Below are 16,194 nucleotides of genomic sequence, written 5' to 3'. Positions count from 1 at the left end.
ATACAACTTTATTTTCTCTCTGGAAAAATTAATTTCTGGTTATTTTCTTATAAAACAACCAGTACTGCATTGAATAATCAAAGAACTAGGGGGAGATGACAAAGAAGGAAGTGCAGTTTAGATTATTGACAGCCATATTCTCATGTATTTCCAGACTGTTGAAAAAATACAAAAGATGTGAAATCCTGCAGCTAAAATTCCAGCTAATGCTCACCTCTGTTAGGGTATCCGGCTGGCTCCACAGGACGAAAAGCATGTCTGGTGTCCAAGTCCTCATCTGTGCGGAGGGGAGAGTACATTGGAGATCCTCCAGAACTTTGTTCCCAATCCTGGTCTGGTTTTTCTAGTTACATGACAGAATGAGGCTCTTGATCAAGATATCCAGTAGTATACAGTGCAGTTCTTTCAATCGAAACTAATACAGTATATCATAGTGTTCATGTTATTGTTATGCAAGATTCTTATTTTACATGTTTATTGGCAATATGTGTGTGTGTATACTTGTTAGAAAAATGTCTCATTATTTCTACATTAAACATTTAATATATTTTCAATTGTTTGAATAGAATTTTACTATTAAAAAACAGAATTCCTGTCTTCCTTGTGTCTTTTGATGAGTTTGGGAACAATCATTGCGATTATATCTCAACTCTTGTATTGTGCACTGATATGCTTGTCTTAAAGAACCACCAAAGTAAACTGAAATGAATTGGTTAAGCTTGACATAGCCTAACTCCTCAGATCAAATCCTCAACTCTAATAACCTACCTCAAATTTGCCGCTTAGAAGCCTACATTGACAGGTACATTCAGGTCAACTACGGTTATAGCCATTAATTAGGCATATCAGTGTTCTTACCTGATGTCCCAGACTAACCTCTTTCTTTACAAACAGGAGGAGGCTACTTGCTCATCTTAAAGAATTAGGATCTTACAATGAATTCAACCCAATTATTAAAATAATTCTCCCAGTTGGTCTTCAACAGATGCTAATTACAATTCTCCATTCCATATCGTTCAGACTCCCCATATTAAAACATCATCACATCACAAGAAAATGATTATTTTTGTTACTACAGGCACAGATATGTATTCTTATAAAATAATAACGAATGTTTGAGGGCTTGATGAAGCATTGTGTGTATGTATAAGTGAGAGAAAAAGATTAAACCACACAGAGAGAGAGAGGAAAAGAAAAGCAATTGACAAGTCAGGTATGGATGATAGCAAATGCCTTCAAAAGGATGTGACAAGTTACAAGTGACATTACCCCCAGTTTGAACATGCACACATATCTCAAATCTCAGATTGGTCAGTGTATCATACCCCACAGCCCGACCTGACACTGATAAAATGCAAGCAAAGGTAAAGTCTTTAAGGCTTCCCAAGTCACTTGCTCGTCAGCTGTAAAAACTGTTGTCTCCTATCAACAATGAATCTTCTACGTGCATCAGTGATCCAAACTTTCATATTCTTCTGGTGTCAATGCTTGAAAAGCCTCTGTAGCAAGCCCTCTCAGTCCCTGCCACCCTAGAATGACCAGTCTGGGCAAACCAGTATAGGTAGGCCAGCAGTACAAGGGATGAGTGAACTTTTTGTCTTCCAGATTTCTGTCTCCTTAAGGTATCTGTTCAAAAAACCTTTACATGTTTGTTTTTTCCTGTGCTTGTCCTCAGGATCATGTTATTTAGTCTATGTGTCAAGGAATCCAACAGGTCAACGAGACATTTAAAGTGTAAATTTCCAGAGAAATCTGAAGCTTTGATTATTACAACGTGAATAAGTTATTCTATACTTCCTATTTTCCTAAATTTCAACATTTTCTAAATTTTATTACCTTGTCCTTGTCTCTCTCCAAAGAAAAAAAAAACCTCCAGATGCTTAGTTTCAGAAAAAATAAAAATACATTTTAAAATTGCTGGTAATGGTCATAGCACCTGATGCTAAAACAGGCAGAGAGTGAACATTCTGTATGGTGCATGTGTGTTCCTGTCTATAAAAATGCATGCACATTGCACACATTAGAAGACAAGACAGAACATAAAAGGAACCACCAGGTGACAGAGAAGAAAGAAGTGGAAAAACAGGCAACATTTAGCAACGTTTTAAAATGCTGATGTTTTTCCAAGTCTAGATTTTAGAGACCTACGCAACATTACAGATAACTTCACAGAGGTTTAGTAAAAAGAACAAGCATGCAGCAATGTACATGAACTTTGTTGAACATTCACTATAGAAATTTTTCTTTGGTCTCAAGCTTTTCTCCTGTCCTCCCCTAAGTGGAACCCTGAGCATACAAAAGTACACATACCTATGTAGAGTTAACTCACTGCACTGAAGTAAACAGAACCTATTAAAGCTTTCCTCTACGAACTGTTTCAATCCCTGCCTGCCTTCACATTTCTCATGCAAACAGAACCATGCATTCTGTCAGTGAAACTCCACAAGTACTGAAAATTTTGTATAACTGCTTTATTCAATTTACCAACAATACATGTGATATTTATCTTTTTTTGTATAAATATAACTTTAAATTTGTCCAACTGTTACATAAGGATACAAAGAAGTTTCTCTTCAAAGACTTGGCATGCTAAAGAGATAAACTGAATACAGTTTTATGCACAAACCTACTGCCATCATTAACATGGCAATCACAAGATTATCTCGTCCACACACACCCATCCTAGCAGCACCAGCAAGAATAATGCAGGGCAGGAATTTTAAAGTGCAAGAAGTGACAAGTTCAAATGTGGTTGTTGTACAGGCACCAGTCATGCAAGGAACCATTTATTTTACAATAGTTTAGAGGGAATAGGAGATTTTTGTGGTCTGTTATCCACATAAGCTTCTGTAGGATCTCTAAATATTTTCCTCCCAGATTCCTTCCACTGCCAACCTACTTTACAAATCTTCTGACTTTGCATTGTAATTAAATGGAAACTCAAACTGTAAGATATTTGGAAAAATAGTCTTGATATTATAAGTAGGACAATCTCATGACAGGACATGTTCATTATTTATGGTGGAGATTTAATGAAAAATTGCATAGTCTGCTAAGGAAGGATTTAACAGGTTATATTCAGGTTAAATCAGTTTAAGTTGTGGAAATAACAGTATTCTGGAGAACACTATGCCCTTCTCAAAGTTTAGATATCTGGCCAGGTCATAAACGTCTGTTAAAAATGAAATTCTTTAACAGTCTTTTTTATTATAAGAAGCAAATTTCTGAAAGATAAGCAAAAAAGAAAAAAATAAGAAAGCATTAATGGCATGAACTGGCAAAATGATTATTCATGCATAGTCTTTTTAAGAAGCATGCAAAGATAGATGCAGACTATTTTTTTTTCTTCCTTATTCCTATTAATACCACCTTTTCTTTCAGATTATTTTCCTAAAGCATAATAAGCAAAGTTAAGCAAAAAAGTGAAAAAAATGAAGCAAGGCTGAGCACACAAATATTCCATAACTTGTTTACAGAAGCAGACAGAAATAATGCAGCAGTTTACCTAATCCATGATTAAAGCAGCATTTGTTTTAGAGTGCTTTCTGCAATGTGTGGACAAAGCTACATACCCAAAATGTGTGTAAGCCAAGCAGTAATCATGATTGTTTTGTCCCCACTATCACTAATGCTACAGACAGTGCAGTGAGTTAAGTCTCTACATATGTTTTATGCTCCTTGCCAGAGACACACTAAGTTGTGCCCCAGTATGTAGTTCACCATTTTGGGTGTTTTCTAAGTTAGTCTTCTCTAGTCTACAGACTACCCACTTTATAGAGACATGCAAGACACTTAAAAGAAAAAAATTGTCAATCCCATTATGAAATACATAACAGCAGGTAGTGACAACACCTCAGGTTTTGTACACAAAGCCATGAGATATATAGCTGAAGCATGTGATATCAATACTGTATCTAATATCACAGCTGCTTGCCACAATTCTACTAATCTCATTCCCAAATTCCTGTCTGACACCCAAACAGTTAGGTAAAAAAATCTCCAAGTATTAAAAAGAAGACCATTTCCAGATCATCAGCAATTGATGGAAACTTTGATCAAACAGAGCTAATACCCAACAACTTCATTTTCTTTCACATCAACTAAAGACTTGTCAAAATAGAACTTATCTTCAAATACCATTTTTTCTTTGAGGGGAAAAAAATGCTTCCTATTAATCTGCTAGTTATCGAAAGAAACACAAAAAATGGTGGTTATTTACATCCTGCCCTTAAGCACTTTCTCAGTGGTGCTCATAGCTCCCATTCCCTCAAATACCAAAGGCGCAACTGCTCACAAAATCTTGTGCTGCACCAATCATGGTGCTTGTAACAACCATTAGTGAACCTGTTTACATCCAGTTGAGGTTTGAAAGCAAAGTTCAAAACTGCTGGGGAACACTGGACAAAAAGTTGAGCTGGAAAGCATCATGAAAATTTTTACAGCCATGGCCAATTATGTGCAGACATACAAAATGAACAGGTATCTTATGCATAAAATTGTACATATATTCACTCATGCACCCACATACACACATGTGGGCACAAGTGCTATCACACACATGAGCATGTATGTGTGCGCATACATTAACACCCCATTAGCAAATCATGAAAAAAAAAAAGCATTCAATGCTTTCCACATTACTGTTGTTTAACAAACGATGTGAAATTGTTCACCTCTAAATAAGTGACACAATTGTTTATCAAGCAACTAATCTGACAGAATGATACTCTGCACATCTGCATTTATTTAAATTTCTGGACAAGAGATTTGACATTGAAATTGCTTATTTCATTAGAATGAGGAAGTCATGGGCAGAACACAAAATCCTCACTGTGTCCTTATGTAATAATATTTACAAGTTTTATAGGATTATATATCTGTTTTTAAATATTTTGTCACCCCTGTTAAAATAAAAAACAAAAAGTCATAAGAAAACATGTTAAGGCCAGTAGCAAATTGTCCATGCCTTATTTACTCAAACCTGACCAGACTTAGCCATTCCTTGCACAAGTTCATTTCCATTTATGCAGATATTGTTATAAAATTCAAAGCTTTCAGTAAATTATCATTTTGGTAAGGTTGAATACTAAGCCAGCTGTCCTGGTATAATCATGACAGATTTCATACTGCATTATAGTGTAATGATACAAAATACATTCATCTTACGTGTTAAAAATATGTGGCAAAGGTGAAGGGGAGAAAGCAAAACAACATCCACACAAAAGACAAGCACACTGGATGGTGAAGGACGATGTATTATCTGTACAAATGAAAGTGACCTTGCCTCCAGAGGTAAAACAAATAGGTGCATTCACTTTTTCACGCTCTCCCACACACTATTGTTCTAAAACTAAAACAGCTTTACTTCAAATCGCCCATCAAAATATTTTTGTTAGCCCAAACAATAAAGGGGTGAAATTATTGAGACTGAGATTAGCTACAGGACAAATTAAGTAAAAGTAAATTTGTGGGAAAACAATTTAACCATCCACATGTAAAATTATTCAACTTTGAAACTGAAACAGCTTGTTTCACAAGGAAGAACAAATGAGAGAGAAACACACATTTTTATTTTGCATGCATAAATATTTTATAATTTTTATTGTTGCTGCTCTTTGATGTATATCCAGTTATAACGAGACAATATGTTCAAACCAATATAGTCGAAATATTTTATTCCTTAAAGCAACCACTAGGTTGCACTACGGAAAATTTTAAAGGAAGCAATATTTGCTTTTTTTTGAAAGCTGATTGGTTGTTTGATTGTGGTTTTCTGTGTGGATGGATGCAGGGCTGGTGACAGACAAGAGAAAAAGAGAAAAGCTGCTAAAGGAAAATCAAACGTTACAATTGACTCCTTAGAGGAACAAGTAGGTCTCAAAAACAGGAAGTATTTTCTCTAGACTTCCTGTAACTATAACTATATTTAACTTTAAGTTCTAAAAAAAAAAGCAAAAACCTTTTCATAGCAAACATGAATACAACATTAAGCTGAGCTTAGCCAGTGACAGGACAAACAAGCTCCCTCAAAAAATATTTGTTTAGCAATGCAACAAAATCACAAATAACAGGTAGATGATTAAAGGTGAACTGGAAAATAATGTTTTCAAAACCAATGAGTTTACCAAACAATGCTTAATGATTACTTTTGCAGACTGACATCAGCCATATTTGTCTTCCTTGAATTTAACAATGACACCATCAAATGAAAAAAAAGCATCTTATTTCTGAATTACTCCAGAACTGATCGCATTCTCAATATAAACTGCACCAAACATAAAATTTTCTTTGAAAAGCACTACGCAAGGATCTTGACATGAAATGTTCTTCAGAGATCAGTTTCCAATGTGCTTTAACAGAAGACTAACAGGGGGTAAGGGTAGGGGGAATAATCTTCCTGCCCAGCCATCTGTGGACTGGTCACAACCATTTGACAACTAGTGACTAAAATCAAAGGCATTATTAGTCCTAAGGATGAAATCTCAACTGGGTGTGTAGAATATTCTAGGTGAAAATAAAAAGAAATTAATAACTGAAAAGAATACAACACCCAAAACATTATTTCTTATGTATTGCCACTTGCCCTGTTGCTATGGAAACCCTGTTGCAAGATCACTTTGATTTCTACACATGCGCTGCAGGGAAACAGGTCTTTTGGAATAATCCTGAGGCCATAACTGTGATGAAAGTGCATCCCAGACATCAAGGTAGTTCAGAAAAACAATCCATAGCATTCTTTCATTTTAAATGTAAATCCAGCTCTAATAGAAAGTCAATAAACTGAATTTCTTTTCCATGTTTCATCCTAAAGGGACAGTACAGGGATATTCCTAATATGATTAAATTTATTCTGTCATCAAATCAGCTTTTTCTTTTAAAAAAAATTTCTATCTTACAAAGCGAAAGCTAAATCAGCTAAAACAGCTGCAGGTAAAAGGAATATAAAACAATGGTCAGTAAAGATATATATAATATGTGCACGTGTGAATACGTACACACATGCTTTCTTTTGATTTCAGGAATGATGATTATCTTTTTGCATGACCAAAAAGAAAACTGTTGATACAAAGCCTATAACATCCCACTCATTACCTTCTTATAAATCTAACTCTGGGCTTTCCCCCTTGAAAAACAAAGTTGATGCTCTATACATAATTATAGCAAAGATATGAATCACTGCTTTGATATTTTCCTTTTTACGAACATAAGCAAACGAAAATATGAGAATGCAAGCATGGGAAGATGAAATGGCCCAAAGACACCCTAGTATCAACTAGACATGAAATAATGAGCTGTGTGGAAGAAGGGAATGTTTGTGCTAATCAAACTAAAAGTTTTAACCCTCAAACTGAACACACCTCTTGTCTTTTTAGCGATAACACCAACATCAAACATGAGTGGTTTTGTTTCAAACAACAAAAACAATGACCCTGTAGAGACAGTGGCTAGGGTTGCAAAGAAGCCTGAAGTTCTAACTTAGCTGCATGCTTTTGGTGACAAATAGACACGAAATATCTGTAAATGTGAAATGAACTTCTTTCGGTAAAATCAACACTTCAAATAAATCAAAAGCCAAGCCTTGGTTTTAGACTGTGTAAAGAAGTAGACATGAGAAAAAATGAGGAGAAAAAGAACAATGGAAACCACAAAAAAAAAAAAAAAGAAGCTTCAGTTGGGCAACACCTTTCTTGAAGTCAATATGCCAGATGTAGATAATGGTGGCACCAGGTATGCAGGACCAGACATGGTATGCCTTCAGGTGAGAGTGTTCACACCCAAGGGCTTCAGGAAGTTTCCTAAACTGAAAAGTCTGTTTACATGTTTATATGTTTACTGGGTCAGAAATACTTGAAGTCACCTCTCCTTGAAGACATAACAGGTGCTCCAACAGCTGATCCCTGGTCCATCATAGGGTCAAGAGCGCTGGTTGATGGACCCTGCAAGGAGATGCAAATGACAAATATTCACATGGCAGAGACAGGCAGATGTTCTTGCTATATACTTTTTTTGTAATATTCTCACAGTAATTTTCTTACAGCACAAACAGTTTTGAATCATAATTTTTTTGTTTGAGTTTCCAACAGCTGATTATCAAACTAAGTTGCCATGATCTACCTGTCATCATCAGAACACTCTAAAACAGGTTAACAATTACTTATTTTCATACATCTGTATCATAAAACACACTAACACTATCTTCAAGTACTAACAGAAGATGTAGTGCCGGTGTCATAAACACCTCTGTCAAAATGCTAATCAGTGAAGCAGAATAAGTAACATCAGAAGCTCATTCTACCCACAACCATTTTGTTATCAGTACTACATTAGCTCTAATCCTTCTTAACACTCCCCTTGCTTGTCCTAAGTCGGGGATAAAACAGTGAAGGCAACAATTATGAAGTTGTTGGTGGGTTAAACTTAAGCAACTTTCTCAAGCAGAAGAAGTATCTCATTATTTGCAGCACTACTCCTGTCTGTAAGTCATGTTAAAAGGTAGAGAAAAAGACAACAGCAAAAATTCTTCACCATTTGCTGCCAGCAGCATTAATACTCTTGAATTATTTAAAAAAAAAAAACCTGTGATTCTGGCATGCCTTGCCTCACTTGTCAGTCTGCTAGTCAGTCAGCCAGTTCTTTTATTTATTTTTTTTTTTTTTGCAATACACAATGCAATCATTAACTATGGACATACCAAGAAAATAGATGTGTGGAAAAACATACAACATACATAAAAGAGAGAGACTTCTATCACAGAAATATGCAGGAAAACAAGACTAGTTTTAAATATGTAACTTATTTAATTACAAGTCTTCACTTTTTGAATACCAACAATCTGGAAGTAAGGCACTAAATGCTACAGTAAAGCTGCTTTTCTTCCTTTAAAATTATGATGCAAGCTTATTACTGGAATATGTATGTACAAGTTTAAAGCTAATACTGATCATCATTTAATTTTCCATGCACAAAGGCCACCACAAACTACCATCCATAAACCTTAGCACGCATGCACTTCCACAGCTAATTACTAATTACTACAGCTCCAAGTAGCATCATATTGTTAATAAGCAAGGTTCCCAGTGTCCAGGCTGTACAGAATTTCTCCTGAATACAACAACCTATACCACATAAACAAATCACAGATATTAAACTGTGCAGACGACTTTTTCTTAAAGAAATTCATCTGCTGATGCGAGAGACAAATGCTGGCTCACAGGTGGTTATATGCTGATAAAATGTATGCTTGTAGACATTTGTGTCCACGTATACACTAGTTTGCATGCGGGCCTACATAGAACTGTGTAGTTTTTTTTCATCCAAGCATCATCAAATAGCATTCTTCATGACTGCAAGACCAGACATCACCCTGACATTATTCTGTAAGCTAAGAATCAATATGCCATGTCTGTTGTCTTAACTCATAAATTCAGCATAATGAAAAAAGCAAGTTTTAGCTAGTCTTCAGCATGCAAGTAATAAATGTTTTCCTGACTAGGGAAGGTCCCCACCTCTTTTCTGATGATATTTCTCTTTTTTCGTTCTGAACAATACTCAATTCAGTTTAAAAGTTTTACATTTCTGAAACAGTACATGAAAATGATATATGTACACCTTAAGGCCCGAAACATTCAAGGCTTAGTTTTTCTGAATTATAAAATATGCTGCAGAAATGCATTAATAAAATAAAGCTGAAGACAAAAGATAACTGGGGTTTGGGAGGTGGTGGTGGCTGAAACTTGCTTCTTCATTCCATGCTTTTAACACTGTACACAAAGTCATGGGCTTTCTGCTGAATCAGCATGCTGGCTTTGTCCTGCCCCTCATACAATGTTTGCATTTTTCAATACACCCATCCAAGCAGAGTGGTTACTCAAGCCAATGCAGTATGGTAATTTGTTATAACCATAAGATGATAAAACACTTGGTGACCTGCATCACAGAACAATAGTTACCCGGAAGAGTCTTCAAGGCAAAAAGCTTAGTAACTGTATTCAGTGGTAGCCAGCTGCCTGTGATAAAGAGAGGCACAGAGAGAGACACAGTGTTAACTTCCAGCCTTAGTACCTCTGCTTTAACCCCAAAACCTCTCTTGACCAAACCTGACAGAAGGTGAACACATTTCTGCCATTGGGTCTTCTCAGTTTCACATACAATCTTTCTCTCATACTTTTGTTTGCATAGTGCATCCATCAACGCACTTGAACAAAAATTCAAATACACAATACTTGACATTTGTGTAAATTACAGGTGAGTATTTGCAGAAGTGCATAAATTAATCTTTACAGTGCAAGGGCTAAATGGCCTAAAAGGGTCTAAGTTTAATAACTTATGCTGGTTTACATCTTTCGAATTGGACAAATTTAAGTAAAAGAATGTTTGTCTAGAAAGATAAGCTTCTGATAAAATTGTTGTAAAAATTCAGTTTTTTTCCCAATTGAACAGATTTTTTAAAATCAAAATCAATATTATTTACAATCATGAAAAAGCATGTAAAGCAGTCACATTTGTACTGTTCTAGCCTGCATTCAGCGATGCATGTAAAAGATACTGCTGCTCAATGGAAGAGATGGCAAGTCAAGAGAGATTCCAGAGTAACTGTCTCTACGATAACACACCCTTGCTACATGTCAGTTGGACTGCTAATGCTTCAGTGCCTCTTAACATTCCATAAACATGCATGGCTTTACAGAAAGAGGCATCTACTAGTTACTAGATGCAAGTTCAGTGAATTTCTTTTACCACAAAACAGGCATAGGTCGCAAGACTTTTACAATCTTTCTGCCAGGTACCAGATTAAACCACCGTGGAATGTATGGTGCTGCCTGAATTAAAGATGGCCCCAGAATGACTGGGGCATTCTGAAAGACAGGTGCAGCTGTGATTAAAGGGTTTTTCATTTTCTTCAAAATATGAAACATCTATGAATCAGTGGTCCATGTGCTGAGTAACCTTGAAAGTATGGTAAGCCAGCAGTAGAACCTAAGCGATGTCGTGAGTGATCTTTTTTTTTTTCTTTTCAGGTCTTCTTAAAAGGAATCAGGAGCATGTCAACAAAAACAAGACAACAAACAATATTAAAGTCTTTGACATGCAAAAGATCAATGGAAACAACCTTCAGTATTTCATCTATAATGTGCAACAGCTTGTTTCCAAGTAATGAAATATTCATTGTCAAAGAAAACAACACAAGCTTGTGGCCTGTAGGAAAAATGTGCATCTGACACAAGACTCAGAGAGGCATGCACAAATGACTGCACCAAGATGCAAACAAGCAACAGGCAGAACACCTGCACTTCACCAGTTTATGACAACCATTGTCAGCATCATACCTCAGTGCCCAAGGTCAACAGGTGCACTCACCACCTCCGTCAGCATCTCAGCCTTGATGAGACAGCAAGTGTGCAAAAATAAACACTCTTAGGTCAAAGGTTGTTGCTACAATGTCTCTGGTTTAGAAAAAAACTCAGAAGACTAAAACTAAATTTTAACTGCAGTTTGTTTTCACACAAGCCTCTAACTACTAAAAAAAAAAGTTTTAAGAGACTCCATACATTCAGCTGATCTTTGCAAGAGAGAAAGATATATACAATTGATTGGGAGAGGGGTAGAAGTCAGCACATATGTATTGGTCTTTATATCAAGGATTACATCTTTAATCCAGATTAAAAGCCAACCCTTCTTAGTTCTGAGACAAAAGCAGACAAAGCTCACAGCTGAAAAATAAGTTTGCTTGAACAAGCTGTCACATTGAGAAAACACTCTCTACAACATCATCTTGATGTCACCTAACAAGAGAATTTTCAGTCAAGTAAATTTTCAATTTTCAAGTACAACCCTGACCACGGGCACATTCGCACTAGACAAATCCAAGAATCAATTGTTACTCTTCAACTGAAACACTGTACCGCTGATTATTTTAAAGCATGGAAATGAAGATTTTAATTAAGATGCATAATGTATTTTTTTTTTAAAAACTAAGACAAACTTTGCCGCTATCAGTGAACAATCAAATGTGTTTCAAAAATTGTAAAAGTGGAAATTTTAAAATTAGGTGCAAGCAAAGCTCATTCGATGGAATGAATGTTATTGGTGACAAAATGTTATTAAAATACTGGCAACTTGAATTACATTGTGAATTTGAAATAATATGAAAAAAAAGATTCAAAGAGAAAACAAAACTACCCACCCGTCCACCATCTCCTCCTCCTCCAGCACCAACTTCCTTTAGAATGGTGTATGGGCAGAAACCAGCCTCTCCTTTGTAGTTGCGAACTTTCCACCAGTTGCGGCTGTTGTCTAATACCTACAAATAGAAGGAAAACTCAATCAACAGAAATTTTTCATTATAGGTTTAGACCCACAAAGCATGCATCTGCACACTGGATAGGCCTCTGATCAACAAAACATAATAATAGATGATGGAAATTAATTTTAATATAACCTGTTTTCACTGTAAGCAAACAACCTGTCTCATAAAGAGAACAATCTAAGGGCTAAAAGCATTAAATTCTATTTTTTTACCTGAAGATATTCTCCCTTATGGACTGTCAACTCTTTGGCATTTTTGCCTTGTCTGTCATGAAGCACCTCATACGCACTGCAACAGACCAGTAATGCTCACCTCCCCATGAACTATATAAAACTACTACAAAATTTTACATTAAAGCATATTTTAAACCTGAAAAATTAAGCTCAGAAATTGTCCGTATATGCTGCAATTGGAAAGACTAATGCTGTGAATCAAACCTTTACACCATAATGATGTAAAGCATATTTTTTAATAATTTAATTCTAATTACATCATTATAATTTTAAATTATTTTCAGGGTTTGAAGGTTACAGGCATAAGGGATACTTGTAAATTATCAGAAGACATGGCATTTGAGTTTTGGCTCTCTTGGAGAGGAAACACCTTTATTTATTGCCAACAAACAATACCCATGGGGTTCTACAATCAACAGAATGAACTGATAGCAATACTTCACAGTTACAGTGGTTACATATGGACAGTTATAATGCTCTCCCTACTTTAATCCCTGTAACTCACATGGCACCAGAACGCCTCAGTTCTTCTAAATATGCAGTGTTATCATCCATGGGTGGTCGGGCCTGGCTGACAGGTGGAGCAGAGATGGTGGGTTCTGGTCTCCTTGGTTCATGAGCTCTGAAATTCCTGATAATTGTTTCCTTCATATTATTTTCTATTCTTGCTTCAAAACAATTTCCAATAAAATATATTTAGAAGAATATTACTGACTTTAGTACGAGACTCGTGTGTGTATATATATATATCATTTTTGAAAAGTCCTATGAAATATCTCTATGTTTAATGAAACATTTCTCCTTTCTTTTAATGCTTTAGTACAACTTAACACTCAAATCATGTATATTACTGAGCCAAATACACAACATCACTTTGCAACTAGAAAACAAAAAGGCTGCTTAAATGTTCTGTACTTTGCATGTGAACACATTTTTATTGATCAAACAATACTCCCAGTCATCTGATGGTAAAGCAACTAGCCTGTTAAGGTGAATATATGAATGCTAGTGCATCCACTCATACAGGTGCACACAGCATATGCATGCACTGACAAACTCTCTCTCCTCCCCTTCCACATACAGACATACAAACATACCTAAGCTCATACAGATGCGCATGTATTCATATCCATTCACACATTCTTGAATTTGATAAATTCGCACATGCACATGTTCATACATACATGCACACTGCTCTCAAAAAGACTAAAGATGGTAAGCATATATAAATGCATATGCATAAATGTGTTATTCGTATACATAAATGTGTATATAGAACAGAAGCTGATACATATTGCCAAAAACTGCATCCTCAGCCATGACTAAGAAAAGCTGTAGCAACATGATCTACATTTAAAACTTTTGTGCATCATTATAGAGCAAGCACCCAAAAAGCTTATGAAAGGACAGGCATGGAAAGTGCAGGAGTGGAAAATGCATTGGCAAGGTTCCTGTGATGGCACCCATGTTAGTGGTAAAACAGCAGATGAACACAATCAATCACCTTCCAGTGTAGTCTTGAGGTCAATTCTCTCATTAAAGTGAGCCCCACTGTTCACATGACTGTTCAGTATCTTGTGAACACTACAGTCACCCTTTTGGATAAAGCTATGTCAGCAGTTCAAATTGCCAGATTCATCTTTAATGCTTGTGCAGTCATGTCCTGACTTGAACCATTGTTAGGCTTGAAGCCATTTCTTCCTTAGTACTCTCACTTAAGTTTCTATGGAACTTGCTATTTAACAAAAAACTGTATTTACTGAGGCTCAAAGTTTACTTGTTTAGAATAAATTATTTTTCTTTCAAACTTTCTTTCCTCTCCACTTCAAAGCGTTATCTCTTTATACTTTTCTGACAAAAATCAACAGAACATTTCAAACCTAGTACAGAATGGGGTAGAAGTACACTTTCTGAGGATGTACTTCTGATTCAAAACTCCTTAGAAATGGCAACTAAGCAATTTTTTTCTAATGAAAGTTGTATTATTTTCATTTACTTGGAAATAGTCTTGAGGCATTATAAACTTAGTATTTTCTGGGAAAGACATTTTTAACTCCAGAAGGTGAGTGATGGTGAAGGTGTTAGAAGCAATCACCTCTGAATATGTTGTTCTACATACTCCTGGTATCTGTCCACAGCAGCGTTGCGAGGAGAAGGGGCACGTTGGCCATCAAAATCATCCATGTGAGGGAACACGTGTGAACGATCATCCATAGATGGGAACGGCATGACACGCTCTGGGACCTAAACAAAAATAAAATTTCCAACATGCATTACAAACTTATTCCTTGCAATTATTATTCCCCTACACCTCCAGCAACCTCGTTTGAATGCAAACAACTGAATGAAAAGCATTCAGCAAATACATTTTATGTATTTCACAATAAAAATCAGTATCGCAAGTTTAGAAAGACTTGGACCATGACAAGTATGTGTCTATTCACGAAAATTGTTAAAATCTTTCAAAGATAACTAATTTCTGTATTTTGCATCATTTCCCATTTTTAAAAAAAATGGGTATAAGAACTCTGATGCATCCCATATAGTTACTGCAGTTTTATGCAAATAAACAAAAATTACTACATAACTTCAGCTCCAATATATGATTTTTTGGTTAAAAAGTAGACTTTTTAATATCTAACAATTTCAAAAACACGAGCAGAGTTTCATGTTTTGTACTAAATGTTAAAGATAGATAGTAAATTTAAGAGGGAAGAGCAATGAAAAAGAAGGGTATGATAAATAATTTTTTAAAGTCTTCTTACGGTCAACAACCAATATCTACAAAAGATAAACTGAATTAACTGTGTCAACCAGGATGCTACTGGGAAATTCAAGTAGGTTTTCCAAAACTAAATCTACTCATTACTGTGCTATTTGTGAAGTGAACTTTTTTTTAAGCCTCTACATCATATGACAGAAGTTCTGCATCTTTATCCTATCTTTCATACTGGAGCAAAGCAATTTAGGCCTCCAACTATTCTGTGACATGCACAGCATATCACTTTAAAAGAGGGTACATTTCAAGATCAGTGAGGAAGTGCAGTTGTTGATGAGTAAATAGTTTACACTTAATAGCAATGATTTCCTAATGTCTGTATTTTCTTAATAATCCTTCAACACAAGGGCATGCATATCTCTGTGTCCCCATACAACACCAACACGGTCAGCTTACGTAAGGACGAGTCTGGGCTTCCATGGGCCGATTACGAATTTGATCATGATGTGGAATCACAACTGGCTCAATCTGTGGCCGCACCACTGGCTCTTCTACTACCATGGGAGCAGGCTGCCAGCCATCATAAAATCGAGGAACATAGGGTGGGATTGGTCCTTTCCATTCTTCTCTGATAAAAAAGAAAAATCAAAGATGCACATGGCAAAGCACTGTTACATATGATGCATACTAGCATTTCAAACACATGCACACACTGTTGATGAACATGCTTTATGAATGATCATGATGCATTCGTTACAAATATATGCAAAAAATACCACATACTTCAATCAGTTATTTTGGTGCTCTTATGTTCTGTAACGTTTGTTTGAATTAAGCAAAGTGCAACAGGTCTGAAAATAGGACTATACTTTTATGACCATTAAATTTCTGTGGAAAAAATCACCATTAACCCTCAAGATATTTGAGTCACTATA

At 35.8% G+C, this 16,194-nt stretch overlaps 1 protein-coding gene across 1 annotated transcript in view; it reads right to left on the bottom strand.

Annotated features, from left to right (window-relative positions):
* The window catches only part of LOC112553309 (epidermal growth factor receptor kinase substrate 8-like protein 2), a 62,238-nt gene that overhangs the window by 7,712 nt on the left and 38,332 nt on the right, over window positions 1-16,194 (bottom strand). Inside the window, 7 exon segments of the mRNA XM_025220418.1 lie at window positions 215-343; window positions 7,859-7,937; window positions 12,185-12,301; window positions 12,520-12,595; window positions 13,046-13,171; window positions 14,636-14,784; window positions 15,716-15,887. Of these exon segments, the coding sequence (XP_025076203.1) occupies window positions 215-343; window positions 7,859-7,937; window positions 12,185-12,301; window positions 12,520-12,595; window positions 13,046-13,171; window positions 14,636-14,784; window positions 15,716-15,887 (848 nt within the window).

This window comes from Pomacea canaliculata, linkage group LG12 (genome assembly GCF_003073045.1).
Source record: "Pomacea canaliculata isolate SZHN2017 linkage group LG12, ASM307304v1, whole genome shotgun sequence".
NCBI classification, from domain to species: domain Eukaryota; kingdom Metazoa; phylum Mollusca; class Gastropoda; order Architaenioglossa; family Ampullariidae; genus Pomacea; species Pomacea canaliculata.
This window is presented reverse-complemented; position numbering and strand designations above follow the sequence as displayed.